The sequence below is a fragment of the Culex pipiens genome, chromosome 3 (assembly GCF_016801865.2).
Source record: "Culex pipiens pallens isolate TS chromosome 3, TS_CPP_V2, whole genome shotgun sequence".
Taxonomy (NCBI): domain Eukaryota; kingdom Metazoa; phylum Arthropoda; class Insecta; order Diptera; family Culicidae; genus Culex; species Culex pipiens.
The window spans coordinates 92,781,328-92,803,878 of NC_068939.1; the positions used below are offsets into that span (position 1 = coordinate 92,781,328).

The following is a 22,551-nucleotide window of genomic DNA, read 5'->3' on the forward strand; positions in this document are numbered from 1 at the left end:
ATGTAAATATCCTGGTGACTAGCTCGTAACAAAAACAACGTGAACAAATAAACAAAGAAAACAAATTTAAAGGTCTTTTAGAAGTAAACTGCGTTGTAAAGTTTTGCTTAAAGTTATACTTTTGCGACTTAAATTGTGTGTACCTGGTTTGCTTAACCTAAAATTCTTATAATTATCATCATTCGCAGTTTTGCTTAGATTCAGTTATTTTTTACACATACATATATAGTTTCAATATAATGTATTTATATTCCTTTTGTTGGTTTAGTTTTCCTGGTTTGTTATAATCTAGACATTTTCGACTGTCTATTTTATTTATAGTTGTTCTTTCCCACAAGTGATTTTGTATATATAATGTCTTCATATCGAAAATATTTAAAAAGCACATGTTTTGTTTTACTTTAATGTTAACATAGTTTTAAATTTATTTGTAATATACACGGTTTTACTAACATTTTTTAACTTTTACTCTTTTTAATTAAATCACAGATAAAAGCCATCATTTTTATGTTCTTTTTCATTGTATTTATATCGTGTTGTTTTTCATCTATTTTTTTTGCTGTCAGCGGTCGCATTATTTGTAGTTTTGTGTTTTTTTGTTATCGAGAGAAGAAGCTTACAATTCTCCATTGTTTTCCTTAATTCTAAACAACCCCGTTGCGAACCTTTGTATTTCTCTCTCTTTACTATTATGTATTTTGCTTGTGTGCTTGCCGTTTTAAACGCGTGTTTGTTTTTGTTAGCTTGCATGCTTGATTTAGTAGTCAACATTCAATTGAAAAGAGGTCAATTCTCCGCTTTGTAAGACTTTGGTTTGAGTTTGTTGCCTGTTAGGTATGATAGGTTAAGCAGTTTGTCTTTATTTTTGTATTTTTCTTGGATGTGGACTTTGAAATTTAGCAGTGTTGGCTGTTTGCTGTGTGGAGTGTGGTATAAAGTGTATCAAAATTTCTCGTACGCAGAAATGAGATTTCAATATACATTAGAGATTGTATTGCTTTCGATTAATGTAATTTCTTTTAGAGTCAATTAATCGTAATTCTATTCGTTTGTTGCAGCGATTTGATCATGATTTTTGCAGTAAGACAGTTACTCAATCTTATGCAAGAAGATTGATAGACAAAACAAATGTGTGATTGTTTTTTTTAAACTTTTAAGTATAAGTGGTTATTGAAAAGATTTTTTTACAGTATAAAGTGGGTCAAAACTGCTGGTGAAGTTCGGTTGTAAGCCATTTTAATTTTTGTACAGCTGCTAAAATGGTTTGTTTACAGTCTGTTTCGATTTGATAGTACGTTGCTGTAAATAAATTGATTGTCTAGGACTGTTTTTTTCTGAGTGATTTCCAACGTTATAGAAAAAAGTGTAGGGAAAGATTTTTCGAAAAGTACATTGTATAGGTTTATTTTTCAAACAAAATTAAATGGACAGGCATTGAAATTTGTCATATCTTTTCGAATTTTAGAGAAATTTTGATAACCTGTTCTGTTGAAGTTCATCTCAAAAATGCATATTATTTCAAAAAATCTCTTTGTATATAGCAAAATTAATTCAATTAGCATTGAAAATGTCTTCAACCAACAGACAATTAAAAACCATTTAAAAAATAGTAAGCTAAGCAATAAAATATACAAAAGAGTTTTCAAAATTATGGGTTATATAATATCAAGGCTGAAAAAAATATGAAGCATTATCAACTACTTATTGAAGATGTAGATAGAAAACATTATTTTAATCAATTTTAGGTAACCATTAGGATGTAACAAAATTGATTATTTGTGCGGCCATTTCAGGGTATGATCCCCTAGGTGTACTGAGCCCGAATTCCAAATATGCGTTTGATTGGTTGAGACAGGATCTGGCGCTTTGACTGTGAAGTTTAAATGGGATTATACCCGTAAAATCGGTGCGTTTTGGTTTTGAGCCCCTCAAAGATTTTTTATTAAAAAAACTCCAACAGACCTAAAGTTGTTTCATTTCTTACTCAAAAATATAACTGAGAGGAAAGAAAAAATTTCAAATATGTCCCATGGAACAGGTAACTGGTTTACAAAAAATGTGCAATCATTGAACATAAAAAATACTCATCACTAAAAATTGTATATGAATACAAATGTCTGCTGCTAATAAATGAATGTAAATAAATAACTCTTTGTAGAGAAATACACTTAATAACATGCAAAAGAAAACTTATGAAAAGTGCCAAACTTTTACCACATTTTACTGATTTCTCATAAACATGAACTGATTGGTAATTAAAGCATTGACAACGCTATCAGAAAATGATTTTTTATAAATGACTGAAAATCAAAGAGAAGAAGTGGAGCTTTGTCTAAAGTTTTGGACGCTACTAGCTTTCGAGCAGTGTCAAGCTTAAAAATATGTATTTAGAAAAAGGCGCAATGTAAAGTGACTTAAGTTTTTCTTCACTTATAAAATGTCTCTGATGTCGAATTTATCAAAAAAATATTTATAGTTTTTGTTAAAGCCTTTTAACGAAAATTCAATATTTTCAATCGATCATATGAAAATATGTAGTTCGAATCTGGTATCTCGTTGCAAAAAAAGCATTAATAAATTAGCATTACAGTAAATTTTCATTTGTAAATCCAATTTTCTCGTTCATTTCATGTCCATTTCGGTTTATACACAGCTTGTTCATTAAATTTTCAAACATAGGTTTGAGTAATAAAAAAACATAAAATATGGAGTCTTATTCAATCGTTTGTTCGAATTTCCTTTTCTCTAAATTCTCGTTTGCAGCCTTGTAAGCACAGGTATACTTTTCATCATTTTGTTTCGCATTTTTACGTAATAAAATTCGTATAATGTATATTTACAAGTAGCTTGTTTTTTTTTGCAAAACTTTCAGCCCAGAGCGTGCGCATTTGTGTGGTTTTAAAAATATGGACAATTATCCCACCTCCTGGTTTTCCTAGTTTTTAAGAGATTGTTTTTCGAGACCTGGACTTGGAAGAAACTTAAACGTTTGTTTGTCTATATCATACTAAATATGATTTAGCTAAGATGAAACAATTAATTTGCCCTTTTGACAAACTTGATCTGATTCAGTTTTGTTAGAAACGTTTTTTTTTGCACTTTGAAGCGGATCTGTTGTTTAAGCTCTTCATAAAAACTTTTTCAAATTAAAGTCAAATATATTGGTTAAGGAAATCTTGATATTTTCAGGAACAGCTTTAACATGCAATCAGGCATTGCAAGACGTTCTTGAGTAAAAAACTTTCAGAGTTGTCTTAGAGGTTAATGGTACTTTCAGGAGAATAATGCCTAAGCACGCACTCCAACAAACAAATGCATTTCTTTGTTTATTGAAACAGATAATATCCCCTGAGGTTTCAGCTTATGACCATTCGTACTTTCGACTTGGTCCTGGCGGATTTTATTGCAAGATTCCTACTCGACTAGGAGTTCGAAGCTAGGCTTGAATGGTGAGGCAATTCAAACCTCTTTTTACAACCTGTCCCCCTTCCACTCTGGGATTCGAACAGACGACCTTCGGATTGCATGTCCAACTGCTGATCATCGTTTAAACCGGCTTTTAGTTATCGTTGGGGGCTCATATTAAGAATGAGTTCCCCGGCATAGACAAACAAACGCTGAAAGTTTATTTTAAATCCAGGTTTATCTTAAACAAAAACCATCTCTTAAGTACATTTCGGGGGGTGGCGATTCTTGGACGAATTGCAAAGATTCGTTGCAGTCTCCGTGAGGAGTGTTTGTGTGTTTTTGTTGGTGGTTTCTGAGTGTTGTTTTTTTGTAGTACAAATAAGTGTGATGCTTCGGTCAAGCTTCGCTGAAGCTAATAAGTGCGTGCAATGCTGCTGTTTGATCGTTGCATTTACTACAGAGCATGTTTTTTTTTGTTTATTTCGGCGCGCGATCTTTTACGATGACAGATTGTGAGTTTTCGAGTCTTCTTCCGCTTTAAGCTATTATCTGTTTGTCTCTAGCCTAGGAGAGTGCGATTGACGATTTAATCGATGCATTTGAAGATTAGTATTGGCGACTAATATCATTTTATTTGTGAACATTAATGTTATTTGCTGTTGCTTGAAGTAATGAAATGGTTCTCTTTTGCTTCGTTTATGCTGCTGTATTGAATCATGTTTACCTAAATTTGGTTTGTTTGTTTGCTCTACTCGACTGTCTTTAAAAGATTGTTGACCGGTTTTAAATAATGTACTCCTTTGGTTTCTCTTTTTGGTTACTGTTTTTGTCGGCACATACTTTAATTGTTGATTGCATTTTAGAAGATCATCTCCTTGTTTCTAGGTTGCTCGCTTTGGTATAGGTTGTGGTTGTTGTTGTAGTGATCTGCTAGTTTCTTGTTCGCCTGAAGTTGATATATTGTTCCACGAACTTACAGTACTTTTACGTGACAACTAGGTTTAGTATTTTTCGTTGAGGTTTGGTTTTTGAAGCTTCTAAAATAAATTACAGGAATTATCAGAATATAAGAATATCGAACAAGTGTCACTGCCACAACTACCTGCTACGATGATGATGCTCCATAGCCGCTACTTCCGCCGTGGTTCTCCACTGAGTTTCCTCTGCTGGTGGTGGTCTTACTTTCATCGCTCGATGTCAAGCTGCTGCCAGCGAAAGACGCTTTGTCCTTATTACTATTATTACTAGCTGCAAGATATGTTGAGAATGCTGTTTCCGATTCTGGTATTAGAAGAAAATATATATCATAACAAATGTGATATTAATTTATAAGGTCCTTAATTATATGTGCAGTAAACATATTGAACCCCCAAAGTGTTCTATGTGTTAAATTTTTGACATCTTTCTGTAAGTTTTTTGAAAACTTTTTCTTACTCTTGCTTTCTATTTAATATTTATAAATAATAATACTTTCGATTGAATTACGATGTAACACACAGCTGAAAGGAACTCCAAAACTCTGTTATGTACCTTAATGAACTCATTGTAACTTGATTATTCACAAATAAACCGAATTGAATAAATTTTTGCATTTTGCTTTTTGCATTTTTTTCCAACTGGTAAGGTTTCTCTCTCTCTTTGAGTCAAGATTATCATTTTTAAAACATGTACTTGGGTAGGCCACACTATTTTTGAGAAAAAAAGGTTTTTTTCAGTGGTGTTTAAAAAAGGTGGAATCGGGAATTCTTATTTTAAATGCCGAGGTGACTAGTTTTTCCGGATTAAAAGTGTGAAAATATTAGTTTGTACGTCATATATATCATTACTAAGTTGATGCTGAAGTTTTCAGAAAAAAAAAACAATGTTTTTAATTAGTCAACTATTTCTACAAGCTTTTAAATAAAATACATATTAATTTTAGGTAAAAATGGTAAAAAGTAAGAAGTTTGCCTGAAGTTCTTTAAACTAGTTTTTTGAATTGAACTCTAAGCACGAACCAAAATGTGTCCCATTTTATATGAAATGTGTTATATTAGAAAAATATTTTCAACGACCTAACTAACTTTTGAACACTTCTCTACCAAGCTCAATATGATTCTATGCCAATCCGAACGTATTTAATTTGTATTTTTCATTTTGCAGAAAAATCTGAAAAGTGAAAAAGGTTTGAAACTAAAAAATAAATTTAAAGATCTGACAAACCTTGATAAACTTATGAACACCAAAAAGGCTAACATACAAATAGGTTAAAAACATATAACTGTGTTTTTTCTCTTGTCTGTAAAATTACTATCGCTTCTGAAAGTCTCATCAAGATAATTCATGATTTTAATCCATTAATAATTTAAGATTGAAAATATGCCACGCGTAAAGCAATCTGTCAAACATTTTACTTTGAACAAAAACCTAAAAATGCAACGGCCTCATGATTTTTGAATCAAATGCGATTTTTTTATTTTGATGTGCAAAATGGAATAACAGTCATCCCTCATGTTCGGAACAGTTTACAGATCGGCCAATGAAAAATAAAAATCATAGCAAATCGATAGTTGAACTTAATGATTTGCTTTTACCTTCATTCGAAAGCTTTTCTTGTGATCTTTCAAATGCTGTATCGAACAACTGTAAATTTTAACTTTTATATCAAGTTTTTGAAGAACAACTTTGACCCTTGAAATCCACAAATTCGGAACACTTTTTTCTTACGGATGTAAACAAACTTTGGTTCTCTCCATGATTACAATTTTTTTACAAAATAATGACTCCACGCACTGAAACCAACGAAACTCAAGCTTAGTACCGTAATCTGGGGTGAATCGGGACTACAGTCTGAATAGGGACAGCAGTTTTGAGAGCACTTAAAGCTTTTAAATTTGGAATGGATGTACACATTTTGTTGGCCTGAGTCTGTTCTAACCGAAACCAACCAGAAAAATCAAAATATTGTGCTCCAACATGGTTAAAACTGCTGTCCTGATTCGCCCCATGTGTCCCGATTGACCCCAGTTTACGGTAATGTTTTGAGAATGGTTTGATAAGTTTTTTTTGTGAAAATATCAGTTAAATTTAGGTGTTCCACAATTGCGGGAGGCACAATAACATCCCACAATTATGGAACAGGCAATTTGAAGGCAGTATTTTGCTGCTCTGAATGAAATAGTCTTGAGATGCAGTTTTTTGTTTTAAAAGTACTACTTTTACTAGTGAAATAGCAAGAGAATGTCCAAATAAAGGTCCTAAAAATAGTAGGGTCGACAGAAAAGATGCATTTGGCATGCTATTGACAAATTATCACAAAAGTGTTCCGAATATGTGGGATGACTGTACAATTTAGCTTTTCATCTTTGAAAATATTGTTTGCGAAAAGATCGGCAAATTTCCAATAAATTTTCTTTATAAACATTGATGATCCTCTTATAGACGAACAAATAGGAAAAAATGGGCTTTCTTACGGTAAAAAAATCGTAAAATTATCAGATGATGATAAAACTGTCAAAAATGAAAAAAAGAAATAACAACTTTATTTTGACATAATTCATTTTAAGACCGTTTCTAAAATTGTGGTCACCTCTTTGCTACCGTAAAATGGTGCGAATCGAAACACATGGGTTTTAACGGGGACAGCTATTTTTGTTCAATATTTATGATTTACGATAGAAAAGATCCTGAACTCATAAATGTATACCGTAAGTTGGGGCGAATCGAGACTACAGTCTGAAAAGGGACAGCAGTTTTTAGAACTTCAAATTTGGAAATTGATGAATTAATTGTACTGCTCTGTATATGTTCTAACCATAACCATTATAAACAATGCGGTGATCGTTTCCCACTCGATTGCTTAGTAAAGCGAGGGTAGTGTATCGTCACAAGTTGGACCTTACAACCTATGGAATGTTAACATTTATGTTAGTTATGTTAAAATTAGTTAATTTATAAACTGTCACTAAATGCATCTTACTTGTCCCAATTTGCTGTATATGACTTGATTTTTAAATTATATTTTATTTACAAATTATAACAAAATTATTCATTCAAAAATTACGTCCAAGATAATGGGGAGATAGTGTCTACATTTTGTGAAAGCCTGTGTTAAAGGAAAAGTGAGCGGAGGAGTTGGTTTATTTGCAATCCCGAAAATGTATGAACGTAATTTGTCAATGGGCTTTAGAATAATGAGGTGAACATTGACGTACTTGACTCACCTGTGCTACTTTCCCTAGTCCCTGTATCTAGCCGCCGGTCACCGGTAAGATGATCGACGTACGTGCCGATGCCCACGCCCCGGGTCAGCTGCGGTTTGCCCTGGCGGGCCGCTTCCTCCTGCGAGAAGCGGGGCTGCTGAAACTTGGCCGGTGTTTTGCTGCCTAACGAGGCCGGTGTCGAACGCTGGTGTATCAGCCGATGTCGTTGTGCTATCGGGGTGATCGAGGTGGCGATCATTGTGCTTCCGGAGTAGTCAGTATTTGAGTCGCTCCCCTGTTGATCCGTGTCGTGTCGTGTCGTGTCCCAGGTGGGAAGAAATCGAGAACAATTAGCTCACCTTTTAACGTAGGGGAGGGGGAGGTCACGTGCACACGTGGCTGATATAGGACAACAACTCAACAAACGGCAAGTTTGCGGCACTAGTTACGGTTAGTAGGTCCACACACACAGCAGAGGTGTTAGTAAGGGGTGTTAGCCATCGAATTAGGATATTTGAAAACAGACAACAGCCGTGCAATGAAACAAGACATGGGGGCAGCTCGACAAAACACACAGATTGTGGGTGAAAGAAAGGACATTTAAGCGAAATAAACGGTTTGTAGCCAGTGGTAATTCTGAAACTGAAACATCAAGATATATAGTACAAAACTGTTGGAAAGGCAACGGGATTGCCTTTCCTCACGAAAACTATTCTGAGCTTCGAAAAAGTGCTGGATTAGGAATACGCAAAAACGTACAAACTTAGAAACTATGGCTGTCTGGAGACATCGGGACGCATCATTATTTGGGATGAGTAGTAAATTGAGTTTACTCAGAATCAATGAATATTTCTATTTCCGATGAAAATACTACAAAACTGATTTGATAGAACATCTAAAGTGCACCATGCGCCTCCATAAGTTCACCTTGATCGAAACCATGGTCAGACATTTTGATGGAGACGCTTGGTTGATTAGTTCTCGAGTTGATATATTAACAAGGATGTGTACCACTTTTGTAAACTAAGTTTGTATGACCCAGAATTTCTGAAAGTTGGCCACGGAGTTCATAGGGTAACCAAAGGGATTTCTGGATCTTAATGTTGATAATCTTGACCGAATCATATAGTATCAATAATTTTCGGTACACTCATCACTGCTGATCTACGATGTTTTAAACAATGTTTGTTTTTATACCACCGATTTCATTATGAGTTAGTTATGGCGTGTTTTTACTCAATCCCAAGCAACGATGCATCTCGCCATAGATCTTAAAAATCAAAACTATCGTAAAAAGTGGCACACAGTTAAACAAAAGGGGTTTTGTTTTCAGTAACAAAAAAGTAAACGAAAAAGTAAGATATGCTCATTCAAACGACATTCAAAAATCAAATTTACCATATTGGCACCATTGTCGGAGACTCCGGATCCAGACATATTGTCAGCCAATAGTCTTTCGCTTTCTGGATCGGACAAAAGTCTCGACGCTTCAGATTTATTTTTGAGGATCGATTTCGATCGTCGATGAGTTTCTAACTGAGGTGACGTTTCTATCGAATCTATGGATAGTGATAACTTTTTAGTATCGTCTTTACCTGCGTGGATGTGATTTCGAATGAAATTTTGGAAGAAGGGCGATCGATTTGCAACGACGACGAGTTGAAACATTTTTTTCGATTGTTAGCGATTCGCGCGCAATGATTTGATGGAAAATAGAGTTGAATGTTTGCAAACGGGTTTGATAGAACAAATTTTATTGATTGATTGATGATTTGGACGATATTTTTGACGGGATGCACAAAGAGAGAAAAAAAGTGAAAAGAGAGACAACACAAATGAAATGTTAATGAATTGATAGTTTAAACGTATTTCTAGAAATATTGTTGACAAATATGGATTATTGTACTACGACTACAACTTGAGAAGCAATCTTCGTGATAGCAGCTCATTTGATTAATTTATATTGTGGAATTTATAAACCGTGTTTATCATGTTTTGATGAGATAATCCAATTAAAGTTTATAAAGGAAAACAACTCTTTTGATTTATTTTTGTAATACTTATTCGACCTTTACGGAATTTGTGTAAAAATGTATTTAATGTAAAAAAACTCCATTTATCCAATCCATCAGCACCAAAACTATAATTTCTCCTTATCATATCAAATTGTTTGTGTATATGAGTTTTTCAATTAGTCGACCAATCGAGAATCGAACGTAAACGTAAGGCGATGGGGCCGTAGAAATCGTGTTTAAATTATAACTAATGTGTGTAAATAAAGAGTTTCAGTGTTTGTAGATTAAGTTGATGTGATAAAAAAACACCGCAAAACATTCAAACATATCACTGATGGTGTGGGTGTTTGTTAAAACAGTGTCTGTGTGGCGTGTACATAACATAAACATTTCCCGTGGAATAGTAACAATGGTGACGACATATGGCGTGTGGAGAAAAGTACAAACATGTTCAAGTGTTTATGCGTGTGTGTGTGTGTTGATAATGATAGTATGACAGAGTTACAGTGTTAGGCATAAGTATGTGGTGTTGCAGTCAAGTGATGGAAACAATTTGATTGATTTTGGTTACACAGCAATAGCGGCTCAGCTCTGTTTGGAGTCTTTGAGTAATGCGTAATTTCGAGTGTGAATTCGCAGCCGAATTTTTGAATAAGGCGGTATTTTCGAATCATTTTCATAAAATTTGTGTTATACTTTGAAAACGAAAGAGTGTATGTGGTGTATGTTGTGAGGCGAACAATGGTGGTGATGCGTTCGTGGGCACAACGTGGCACAACACTTACCTTTTGGCGCCGGATTTTGGATGCCAAACAGGTGCTGGTTGATGAGTTTGGTCGCCGAGGCTATACTCCTGCTGCCAGGCATGAAGGAAGATCTACGTGTCTTTTTGCTCGTCCCACTACTGCTGCTCGCCGCCGTTTGGCCATTGCCAGCCGCCTCGTCGAGACTCTCGATGGACGATTTGAGGTTCTCGAAGCGGGTCTTGGGTCTCGCGGCTGCAGCGGCCATTGCGGCCGAGGCAGCACCCTGCTGGAACCGGGTCTTGCGATGCTTTGGCACCGGGGTCTCGTTCAAACTGACACGACTTCCTCGGTCCGACGTGTCGAACGACGTCTGGAACTGTTTGTACTCATCGTCCATCGGACTCATGCCCAAACTTCGCAGGCCAGTGTCTCCGGAAGCACTTTTCTTTACTTGGCCTCTACCTACGGAACGCTGCTGTTGAGTATCTTTCTCCAGTGGATTTATGTACAGATTGTTCGTATCTAGCGTGTCTAAGTCGAATGACATATCTACAATATCGGATGTTAGATCACCTTGTGACAGGAATGGATGCGTTTGACAACTAGCGTACGTATCGGAGCTATCGACACTAGCTAAATCACCATTGTTACTATTACTATTGTTATTACTAACGCTAGCGTTATTATTATTACAGTTATTAGAATGTTTGATTGGTGTATCCATATACGGATATGGATATGATATTGTACTTGGACCAAATTGTGCTGGTGGGGCTATACAATTATTATTCATATTATTCTTTAGCATACGCATCTCTAAGCAGACCGTCGTGTGGAAGTCGGAAGTTGGAAGTGGCATTAAACCTTCAGCATCGATGAACTCTTTGTACTCCTGGACGTTAGCGATACGGGTGCGGGGAAGAGAATAGATGATACAGACATTATCTACATTAGTAAACCAGTTTAAACTAGAAGCTATTAAGGCATGCAACACATGATACTACTCAAATAAAGCTAAAAACATCTACTCTACTCTATGAAATCTTAATTCACACTAGGCCAACGCTGAGTCAAACAAGATCGAGGGATTAGGGACAGTATGGTTTTTGTATGCCACAATATTTAACTACTACCCTTAATCACTCCAGTTTACTTAACGGTACAAATAAACAACATTTCTAAGCAACGAAAGGCTATAGTTTTAGGTATAGGTTCTGTTTCAAGATTTGAAACTAACGAACTTTGCTATTATATTAGCAGACACACAAGAGAATGTTTTAAAAGTTTCGTGAAAAGGTAACTGACACACAACAGTGGAAAACTTGTAGCACTTTGGTAAAAGAAAATACTGTAGTTTATAACGAACTAAACAAACTTTAACTTAATAAGCATTGGCGGAATGGAATGTTCCAACATAGACTGAACAGAACTGTTTGGAAAGCGATTGATTTCTTAGAGGTATTTCCTCGCAAGCAGTGGAATTACGCAAAGAAATTTGACGTAGAAGACAGACAAAGTATGATATAACAAGAAGATCACGGTGTATTTTTTTGAGACCTTAAAGATAAAAAATTTGGTATGTCTGATATTTGGCACCGTGAAACAAGGGCTCTTTCTTGATATTTTGCGGGGTATACCAAAATATTTCGTCGGGGGGTCTGGAGCAACTTTTTTTTCTGAAGATTTTTTTTCGATTTTATGGGATATTTCTTCAGAAAAGTCGCTTAACATCGGTACATTCATGTTGATATCACAAAAATTTCCTTATGACACTAACTTAATTTATTTGACCAATATTTGACATCCAATAAAAAGTTTTCGGACCAATTTACCAGATTTGTAGCTTTCTTTGAAATTACTCCAAAATCCAAGCTGGAAACCCCAATACGACCGAAAATAAATCTTTTCTTTGTATAATTTGTCATGAAAATGCTGCACCACATTGCCAGGGTACAAATTTGAGCTTTGAACTGTGCAAAACATAGATTATTTAATAAATGAGCTCTTTATTACCGAATAAGATCCCAAAATTATTTTTTCAATCTTCTGTCATATTACACCATTACATTTTAAAACATTTTAGAATCCATCACATTGTAGAGAGAAGTTTTCTGGACAAATTCCATAAAAAAAGTATCAGTTTTGGTTCAATGTAAGCAAAGATATGACCAATTTCCTAAAATAAACAGGGACTTTCTCCAAAATTTCTGAATTTAATTCCCTTTCATATATTGGACATTGCCTACTGAGTTTTTTAATTAATGCTGTAGAATAATTTCCATGAATTTCGACAAAACTTGATAACAGCTTTTCTAATCTAAATCTAATCTTATCTAATCAGACCCTAGCGCAGCCAATCTTTCGAAGGGATCCTGGAGAGTGCCTTACACTGAAAACAAATAAAAGTACCAAATTCCTAAATTCTAGGAATTTTGGCTCCTTTCCTTATTAAATAATCCAAAAAACCCGATTACTAAATAAGGAAAAGAGGCAAAATTCCTAGAATAAAGGAATTTGGTACATTTTTTTTTATTTCAGTTTAGGTTAGATGACGCCTAGCACTCTTCTTGTCATTTATTAACATTTGCATTCTAATTCATTGAAACATCACAAGCGTTAAATCGGCCAGGTCTACTGCGTAAAGCCGTATAGCAGAGATGACTTGTAATTGGGTGAAGTTTGAGCACTGAGTGTTCGAACAACAACACAATTCTGAATCGACAGGGGAGGAAGAAGCGTGGGGACACACCACTATACGCTCCGAGACAAAACTTGATAACAGTTTTTCAATAAATTATTATCATCATTGATATGATATTGATATTGACATTGATATGATATCAACATGAATGCACCGATTTTCTGTGACTTTTTTGAACAAATATCCCATAAAATCTAAAAATGATCTTCAAAAAAAAGTTGCTCTAGACCCCTCGACGAAATATCTCAGTATACCCCGCAAAATTTCGGGAAAGAGCCCTTCTTTCACGATGCCAAAAATCAGACATACCGATTTTTTTTTTATCATTTGTTTGTTCTACAAAACACACCGTGAGATATATATAAAAAAAATGGTTTAACAATGTTTTTGAAGGGCTTTAACATGTTTCATTTTTGTTGTAAACCATTAGTTTTCCTAAACTTTTAGGACTTGAGTTGAAAAAGATACGATTAAGGAAAAGGTACAGAGTCGGGTGAAGAAATGTGTTTTTATCATAATAAACCCTTTTATAAACTTCAACTTGCAAATAAAAAAATATCAAATTGGCTCGATCAAGTCAATGCTTTAAAAATTATTACGATTGTACTTCTGTGAAACATTTGCAGAATATCAATTTATTCATAAAAATAGTTTTTTTTCTGAAATGTATTTCCGATTTGTGGTCTCAAAATTCATCAGAGCCATCGATCTCTAATGCTAAGTAGATATAGGAAAACAACAAAGCGAAATCAGAGCATTTAGGATGATTTTGATCAGAATATATTTTCGATTTATTTGACTGACTTTAATTACTACCGTAAACATTGATAGAATTTTGCAATGCCTGTTAAAGTTTGCAAACAATCTTTTTTTTTTTTAATAATTGGTTAGGGATCGAATTTTAACATTTTTCTGTATATTTCTATTCTTCTTTTTTCAATCATCCCACATATTTGGAACATCCTAAAATTGGAACACTTTTGTGGAATGCATAAGACAACTCCTATTTTGACCGTACTTTTTTTTTGCTTTTTTCATAATTTTGGTATGTTTTTTACCTCCCACAAATTAACAGAAAATTCCATAAAAATATGAAATGGTTTACAAAACCATAACTTAGCTTGAGTATTGTCGTACAGCTTTTGAAGCCTTTATTTTGGTAAAATATGCACTTCTTCAGGGAACCCAGAAATATTTACACCTAGTAAGAAGTGTTCCCAGTTAATGGATTTCAGAGGTCAAAATCACATGAAACTTTAAAATTCAAAAGGATAAGGCTTATAATTTTGTTAAATCTCGATTAAATTTTCAAAAGGCCCTATCTGCATAGGAAACCCATGAGGGATAGGTTGTTTTGAAAATTTAATCTAGAAATTATAGATTTTCTATGATTATATGAACATTGGCCGATCAGAAAACTGTTCCGGAATTACGGGATGATTGTATTTTTAAACTTGAAATGGTTAGTTGCAACGTCACGAGCATTGCAATGGATTGGTTAGTAAAAGCAAAGAAAAACGAAATCACACTAATCTTATTGAATGCTTCAAAACGAACTGTCACACTGAAACACACACACGCACACACACACAAACAAGAAGAGGAAAGTGAACCACGGAGGGAAGCAGTTTTTTTTGTAATTTACAGTTTTGCGTGAATAAAATTAAGGTTTCATAGAAGATGAAATTTCAGAGCGAGCCAATTCTGGTACAGCGCTGGTCAGGGAGCAGCAGAAGAGTGTGCCCCCTTAACCTTGAGGACCCTTCTTTTGTGAGTGGGATTTTGTGGGTGGAAGAGGGGGGTGGTTTGTTTCTCCGTTCAACGCTCGTAGACTCACCTTCACGTGCACAACCGAAGCCGACATCGCTGCTCAGAGTAGCAAGCAAAAAGTGTGTTCATCTTGTTTTTGATTTTGGCTGTTGTCGTTTTTGTTGTGGTTTCTCATAGGTACGGTCAAAAGTGTGTGCCAACAGAAACAGAGCGCAATGTTACCCCACAGTACGGTTCTCGAAGTAAAACAACCAATTCGCAGTCCTCTGCACTTAACGCTAATGATATGTATTTAATGCGTGTTCGTTCCAAGCTTTTCATTCTTTTCCTTCTTGTTCGATAATTAGTCTTGGTGTGACTAGCACTGTATAAAATTACAGGTTGAAAAATTCACTATCTTCTTGTTCGTTTTCCTCTCGCCCCACGTGGTCACAATGGCCGTGGCCATGATCCCTAGGGTAGCCGCCGCCGGTCGATCGGAACGGCTTCAGCAGGTGTCATACACTCTTGGACCGCAACGGAATACATTCATCGTTCGAGTCCGGCTCCGGCTGAGGTGGAGTCTGCAAAAAGGTAATGTTCGTGTTCGGCTGGTCTCTCGGGAAGGGAAAAGTCTGTGGGGCCGATCGAAAGGGGCTGGAAAATTTGTTCTGTGGACAGACGAGTAATACAACAGACGGAAGGGCGTGTTTGAGTTTGGTGTGGTGGTGTGTGAATGTGAGAGTGGAGTGGTGTGAATATTTGGTGAAATAATGTGTTGGTGGAGTGTGGGTGGAAAACGTTGGAAAATAAAAATTAAAAGTGTTGACAAAAGCAGTTCTCACACAGGCAACAGAAAGGTGTTAGGAACACTCACACTTTAGTTATGTACATGATAATTGATTATGTAGTTTGGAAAATATTGTCTGTCTGTGTACTTTACGGGAAACTCTCTTCTATTACTATGATTTTTTCTTTTTTCAAATGTCAATTCCATGCAATCAGAAAATGCATTAAAGTGACTGCAGGACGCATAAGTGACGACTTCCATTACAAACATGATTTAACGTTCGAAGATATAAATGTTGCTACCCTGACAATATTTCCCTCTACAAGTTGTTGAATAAAAAACATGTCTTATCTGAAATCTCCGAACGATAGAGGCTTTCCATTTAGGTTTATCAAGGTAAACAACGGTCCTTTGCTATACAACACAACATTGGAGCAATTACAAGCAAAACAATGTATTAATCTTCTCATTGAAAAGTGCCGGCGACAAAATTGGGCGAAAAGTTCACCGCCCGGAGATCGCGAGTTGGCGCGAGCGAATGAACACCGCGAAAAAAGATTCGGGGGTGCATTGGGGTTAAATGATCATTTCGTCATTCGGTTTAATCTAAAAATAATTATTTTTTCGTAAATATCGCTACTTTGATGCGATGTAATTCATTTTTACAGTTAATTAGGCATTGTTACATCAAATTTGACCTTTCAAACGCACTAGAAGGGCCAAATTTTAAAACATCAATGTTTGCCAATTTGACCGTGTTACCCCCAATTCCCCTTGTAGAACAAAAGAAAAGTTCATCCGCGGTCTGTCAGCAGCGCGCTGTTTTGTTTGCTGGATCAACATTTGGAAATGTCGAACGTTGAAGGAAATCGCTCAAAAAATGGAAATTAACCGATTTCAAATGTTATGGCCGCAAATGAAAGGTAAGGGTGGCTATTTTTTTATTCCGATCTGTAAAACTAGTTCTGGCGAGGGTTCTGGGCACTACGGCAATAGATTTTACCGGCGGGTTGCTTCCGGTTGAATTTGATTTGAGGAGAAGGTTTTTCAATCCACCAGGGGCTTATTCGGGGGCAACAGTTTCGGTAATCCGGAACTTCCGGTAAGTTTCATATTTGCAGTGTTTAGCATGAAAAACAAACTTAGACCAATCTTTCAAGTGTGCGCTCTTTTTGAGGAGGGGCGCAAACCGAAGAAGAGTGCAACTCGGGGGAGCGTTTTTTCGGGGTTTGAGCGCAAATCGAAGGAGCGTTATTCCGGGGTTTTGGCGTAAAATGGGATTTTCTTTTTTAATTTTACTTACAATTAAATGAATCATTTATATAAGGGGTCATCCACAAAACACTGATAATGGGCCATCCTCAAATCTGGGTATCCAAGAACTCCCGGATGTCATGGCCTAGATAGCTACCTGATCAACGGAGGTCTATATGGGTGAATTAACCATCGGTATACACTCAACCCCCGATGGTTGGTTACTTTTTCGTTTGACACTTTTTTAGTTTGTACCCCGTTGGTTGGTCAAAGTCTAACTAAAAAGTGACGAACTGTCACTTTTTACACGGCGCTCACGCACACTATCAAAACACACGTTTGGTAGTGTGCGTGAACCCCGTGTAAAAGGGGTGTCAAACTAAAAAGTGACCCCGTTCGTCTGACAACAGTTGGTGTCAAACCATCGGGGTTTGAGCGTAGCTTCAGTGAACAACGATGGACACACTGGGGTACGTTGGATTGTTATAAGTCTTCTAAGAACTCCTTGATGTTATGACCTGGATATCAACCAGATCAACGGAGGTCTATATGGGTGAATTAACCATCGGTATAGCTTCATTTTGCTTCAGTGAACCACGATGGATACCCTTCGCCATGTTGGATTATTATGGGTCCTCCAGGAACTCCCGGGAGTTATGACCTGATGATCCAAGGCTGTATATCATAGGTACTCACGATCCTGCTTTGCATTAGTGTGAGTGCATGACTCCGTGCCACTAAAACCAAAACAATAACAAACGAACAATGGACCGTGCCAGGAAAAGCAAAACATAAACAATGTCAGTGGCAGTGGAGTGAGAGAGTCAGAGATAACGATTTTGACAACCGCACTACTACACACTCGCGAGTACCTTAGGTAGAAAGCCATGCTGATGATCTACCTAATCAACGGGGGTCTATATGGGTGTATTAACCTTTGTAACTATAAGCTTTTTTAGACTAAAAAAAGTTTTTTATTCAAACCTGGTCATAACTTAAAACTTTGCCAATGGTTGGTATTCAGAAAATCTTATCTCAAGATACAGATTTGCGAAAACTTGTATAGACAGACACCATTTTGTATGAAGAATATGAGGCAATAGTGCACAATAACTATTTTGGCCATAAAAAACATCAATGGACAAGGTTTCATACAAATCTGAAAATGCAATCAAAAGTCGATTTGCAATAACGAAAGGAATTAAATACTTTGTTGAATCCAAATTAACGCCTCATTTTTCTGTTTGTTTGTTGTTGTGCAGGTTTGGTTTCAAATATTTCGTTTGATATGTTTCTGTTTCAATTGGGCCCAAAGGTGAAGCTTACATTTGTGATATTATTGTTCACAACGATAAAGCTTATTTTTCTGAGTACAATGACACTTTGTACGACCGAGAAGGATTTAAAATCGATTTTAAATCAATTTAAAAAAAAATCACAGCTCGTTCTAAGCGGACCTTAGTTGATTCATCCAAAAAAAAATGTTGTCCTGTCCTATTTTTTGCATTTAAATAAAAAAAATGATCAAAAATGGGTTTTAATCTGTTTTTTACCGTTCTAGATTAAATTTTCAAAACAACCTATCCCTCATGGGTTTCCTATGCAGATAGGGCCTTTTGAAAATTTAATCGAGCGTTGAACATAACAATTGACTCAGGGCTTTAGGACCCTATTGTCTATATGAGTGAATTGATCATTGGTGTGGCTTCAGGTAGTGAACAACGATAGATACTCTGGGGTACGTTGTTATCGATCATCCAAGAATTCCAGGAAGTGATGACCTGATGATCTACCTGATCAACGCGAAACTATATGGGTATATCAACCATCGGTATCGCTTCAAGAAGCTTCAGTGGACCAGGATGGACACTTCGCACCATGCTGGATTGTTATGGGTTTCCCAGGAACTCTCGGAAGTCAGGTAAATCATCAGGTCATAAATCCCGGGAGTTCCTGGAGGACCCATAATAATCCAACATGGCGAAGGGTATCCATCGTGGTTCACTAAAGCTATCTGAAGCTACACCGATGGTTAATTCACCTATATAGACCTCCGTTGATCAGGTAGCTATCTAGGCCATGACATCCGGGAGTTCTTGGATACCCAGATTTTAGGATGGCCCATTATCAGTGTTTTGTGGATGACCCCTTATATAAATGATTCGTTTAATTGTAAATAAAATTAAAAAAGAAAATCCCATTTTACGCCAAAACCCCGGAATAACGCTCCTTCGATTTGCGCTCAAACCCCGAAAAAACGCTCCCCCGAGTTGCACTCTTCTTCGGTTTGCGCCCCTCCTCAAAAAGAGCGCACACTTGAAAGATTGGTCTAAGTTTGTTTTTCATGCTAAACACTGCAAATATGAAACTCACCGGAAGTTCCGGATTACCGAAACTGTTGCCCCCGAATAAGCCCCTGGTGGATTGAAAAACCTTCTCCTCAAATCAAATTCAACCGGAAGCAACCCGCCGGTAAAATCTATTGCCGTAGTGCCCAGAACCCTCGCCAGAACTAGTTTTACAGATCGGAATAAAAAAATAGCCACCCTTACCTTTCATTTGCGGCCATAACATTTGAAATCGGTTAATTTCCATTTTTTGAGCGATTTCCTTCAACGTTCGACATTTCCAAATGTTGATCCAGCAAACAAAACAGCGCGCTGCTGACAGACCGCGGATGAACTTTTCTTTTGTTCTACAAGGGGAATTGGGGGTAACACGGTCAAATTGGCAAACATTGATGTTTTAAAATTTGGCCCTTCTAGTGCGTTTGAAAGGTCAAATTTGATGTAACAATGCCTAATTAACTGTAAAAATGAATTACATCGCATCAAAGTAGCGATATTTACGAAAAAATAATTATTTTTAAATTAAACCGAATGACGAAATGATCATTTAACCCCAATGCACCCCCGAATCTTTTTTCGCGGTGTTCATTCGCTCGCGCCAACTCGCGATCTCCGGGCGGTGAACTTTTCGCCCAATTTTGTCGCCGGCACTTTTCAATGAGAAGATTAATAAATGGGCCCAAGCCGAAGTGTAAACAAACAGTCTGTCCTGCTTACGTCAGTGGATGTTTACATTAGGAACGAGCAGGACAGACCATTTGTTTACACTTCGGCTTGGGCCCATTTACATTGTTTTGCTTGAATTTACTGCAACATCGAACAATGATAAGTTTTGGAATTTTTCATGTAAGTGAAACTTTTTAGTTTTTTATCTTTGACCAAAGAGGGCATCATAACTTCATCCATACAAATTTTCATACAGTTTGGGTTGTTGTCCATACAAAAATGCTATCAATATATTAAAAAATCGCTTTTTTGGGAGGCTTGGGAGTCCGTGTAAGTTGGACATGCGTTGGGCGTTCCAGTGTTAACAACAACAGTGGACTCTCTCGTTGTCGATATTGAAGGGACCGTCGAGTAGCATGCTTTAATTTTATAGAACACAAGCCTTACCCGACAAACTTCGTTCAGTCTTTTTTCTTTTGTTGACGTTTTTAACTTTTTTGCTTATGCAGCCTCCTGTGATCAAAATTTGATTTAAGGTAACTTTTCCCATACAATCGGCAGATTTTCCGGAATCGGTTCCAGAGTGGCCTAAGTTGTAACTTTTTGGCGTAAGAACCTTCCTTGGACTTATACGAACCCAACGGAACAAAGAGCACCTCGATCCGACGTTCCGTGTTGAACTGATTCGCGTTCGAACAAAACCGTCGAAATCTTCTTTATATAATTATATATCTACAAGCCTTACCCGACAAACTTCGTCTTGTATTTTTTTCATTTCTTGACGTTTAAAGCTTGTTTGCTTATTCAGCCTCCTGTGATAAAAAATTGAGTTTACGTAATTTTTCCCATACAATATGCAGATGCTCCGGAATCGGTCCCAGAGTGGCCAAAGTGGCATTTTTTAGCATATAAACCTTCCTTGGGCTTACACGAACCCAACGCAACAAAGAGCACCTCGATCCGACCTTCCGTGTTGAATTGATTCGCGTTCGAACAAAACCGTCGAAATTTTTTATATATATAGATATATATAAAAAATTTCGACGGTTTTGTTCGAACGCGAATCAGTTCAGTACGGAGCGTCGGATCGAGGTGCTCTTTGTTGCGTTGGGTTCGTATAAGTCCAAGGAAGGTTCTTACGCCAAAAAGTGTCAATTTTGGCCAATCTGGAACCGATTCCGGAAAATCTGCAGATTGTATAGGAAAAGTTGCGTAAAACCAAATTTTGATCACAGGAGGCTGAATAAGCAAACAAGCTAAAAACGTCAAGAAACCAAAAAGGGCAGGACGAAGTTTGCCGGGAAAGGCTTGTATTATATAAAAAATTTCGACGGTTTTGTTCGAACGCGAATCAATTCAACACGGAACGTCGGATCGGGGTGCTCTTTTTTGCGTTGGGTTCGTGTAAGTCCAAGGAAGGTTCTTACGCCAAAAAGTTACAACTTTGGCCACTCTGGAACCGATTCCGGAAAATCTGTGGATTGTATGGGAAAAGTTACGTAAACTCAAACTAAGATCACAGGAGGCTGAATTAGCAAACAAACAAGAAACGTCAGGAAACCAAACAAGGGCAGGACGAAGTTTGCCGGGAAGAGCTTGTTTTTTTATATATATAGATAAAATCAAAGCATGCTACTTGAAGGGACTGCAAATTTTTTTGACAGATAGATATCGACATATTGATATCGAGAAGGTTGACAGTCAGAGTGCCAACTAGCCGACTGTAGCAGATATCGACGAGAAGAGTTCAGGAAAAAAATGTTACACCAAGAAAAAATGTAACTCAGTTTTATTTCGCTTTTTCAAACACAAAAACAATCATTTATATTCTTTATATGTAATTTGATGATCGGAAAATGACCTACGGATTTGCTTCAAAAACATTGGAGATTTGACTTTCGGTAGCTGAGACCATTGCAGAAAAAGAAACAAATATTAAAATATGATGTGTTCTAAGTGCTAAGAAAAAGTCGTTACAGATGCTGTATCTCAGCCATAAAAAAACACCGAATCGATCAGAAAATCCGATTTTTGAATGTTATGATAGCATTTTTGTATGGACAGGTGCCACAATATACTAGGATTTGTGTGGATGAACTAATGATGCAATATGCCCCCTATGATTACAGAGGAAGTACTTACAAAATTTCAGCCGAATAAAAAATATATAAATAAATTGCCCATTCTCGGGAGCATTGTTTTCTTATGTGAGTTTGAATGAAAATGATTTGGATGAATATCGACCTGTCTTAAAAATGTTTAATGACTGCAAACATGTTTTTTTAGTGTCCTTTGTTGTCAAAAATGTGCTTTTATGTTGATGTTAGAAGAATGCTATTTGATCACGCGTAAGTCGCAAACACATCCACTCATACAACAACCATACACGAAGAGTTTTATAATAATTGTCTTGCTTTCAAAGTTTCCAACAAACTTATAGAATCTTTTTTTCTTTTCTTGTGAAAGGAGTGATTGGATTTTCTTTTGGACTTGAGATCATTGTGTTATTTTTATAAAGTTATTTATATAGATTTAAAAATCATAGTAGAACATATGTTTAAAATTTATTACATGATAAATAATTGTTTTTAAAAACTGCTTTTTAGGAAAATTCATGATAGCCATGCCTGAAATAAACAAAAATTTGCTACAAATTTTCCTTGTGTGCTGTCTGTATATCATTAAAAGATTTG

The 22,551-nt window shown here is 36.3% G+C and overlaps 1 protein-coding gene across 9 annotated transcripts in view; it reads right to left on the reverse strand.

Annotated features, from left to right (window-relative positions):
* Nucleotides 1-4,511: 4,511 nt before the first annotated feature.
* LOC120413416 (potassium voltage-gated channel protein Shab) overlaps nucleotides 4,512-22,551 on the reverse strand; it is a 148,438-nt gene continuing 130,398 nt past the window's right edge. For 6 of the 9 annotated variants that reach the window (XM_039574229.2, XM_052711041.1, XM_039574226.2 and 3 more), the window contains 4 exons: nucleotides 10,390-11,242; nucleotides 8,988-9,184; nucleotides 7,611-7,884; nucleotides 4,512-4,689 (listed from right to left, as the gene is read on the reverse strand). In XM_039574229.2, the coding sequence (XP_039430163.1) occupies nucleotides 4,514-4,689; nucleotides 7,611-7,884; nucleotides 8,988-9,184; nucleotides 10,390-11,242 (1,500 nt within the window). In that variant the 3' untranslated portion in view covers nucleotides 4,512-4,513. Of the gene's footprint in view, nucleotides 4,690-7,610; nucleotides 7,885-8,987; nucleotides 9,185-10,389; nucleotides 11,243-22,551 lie in introns of those variants that run through there. The other 3 variants (XM_039574227.2, XM_039574225.2, XM_039574231.2) reach the window with 3 other exon arrangements.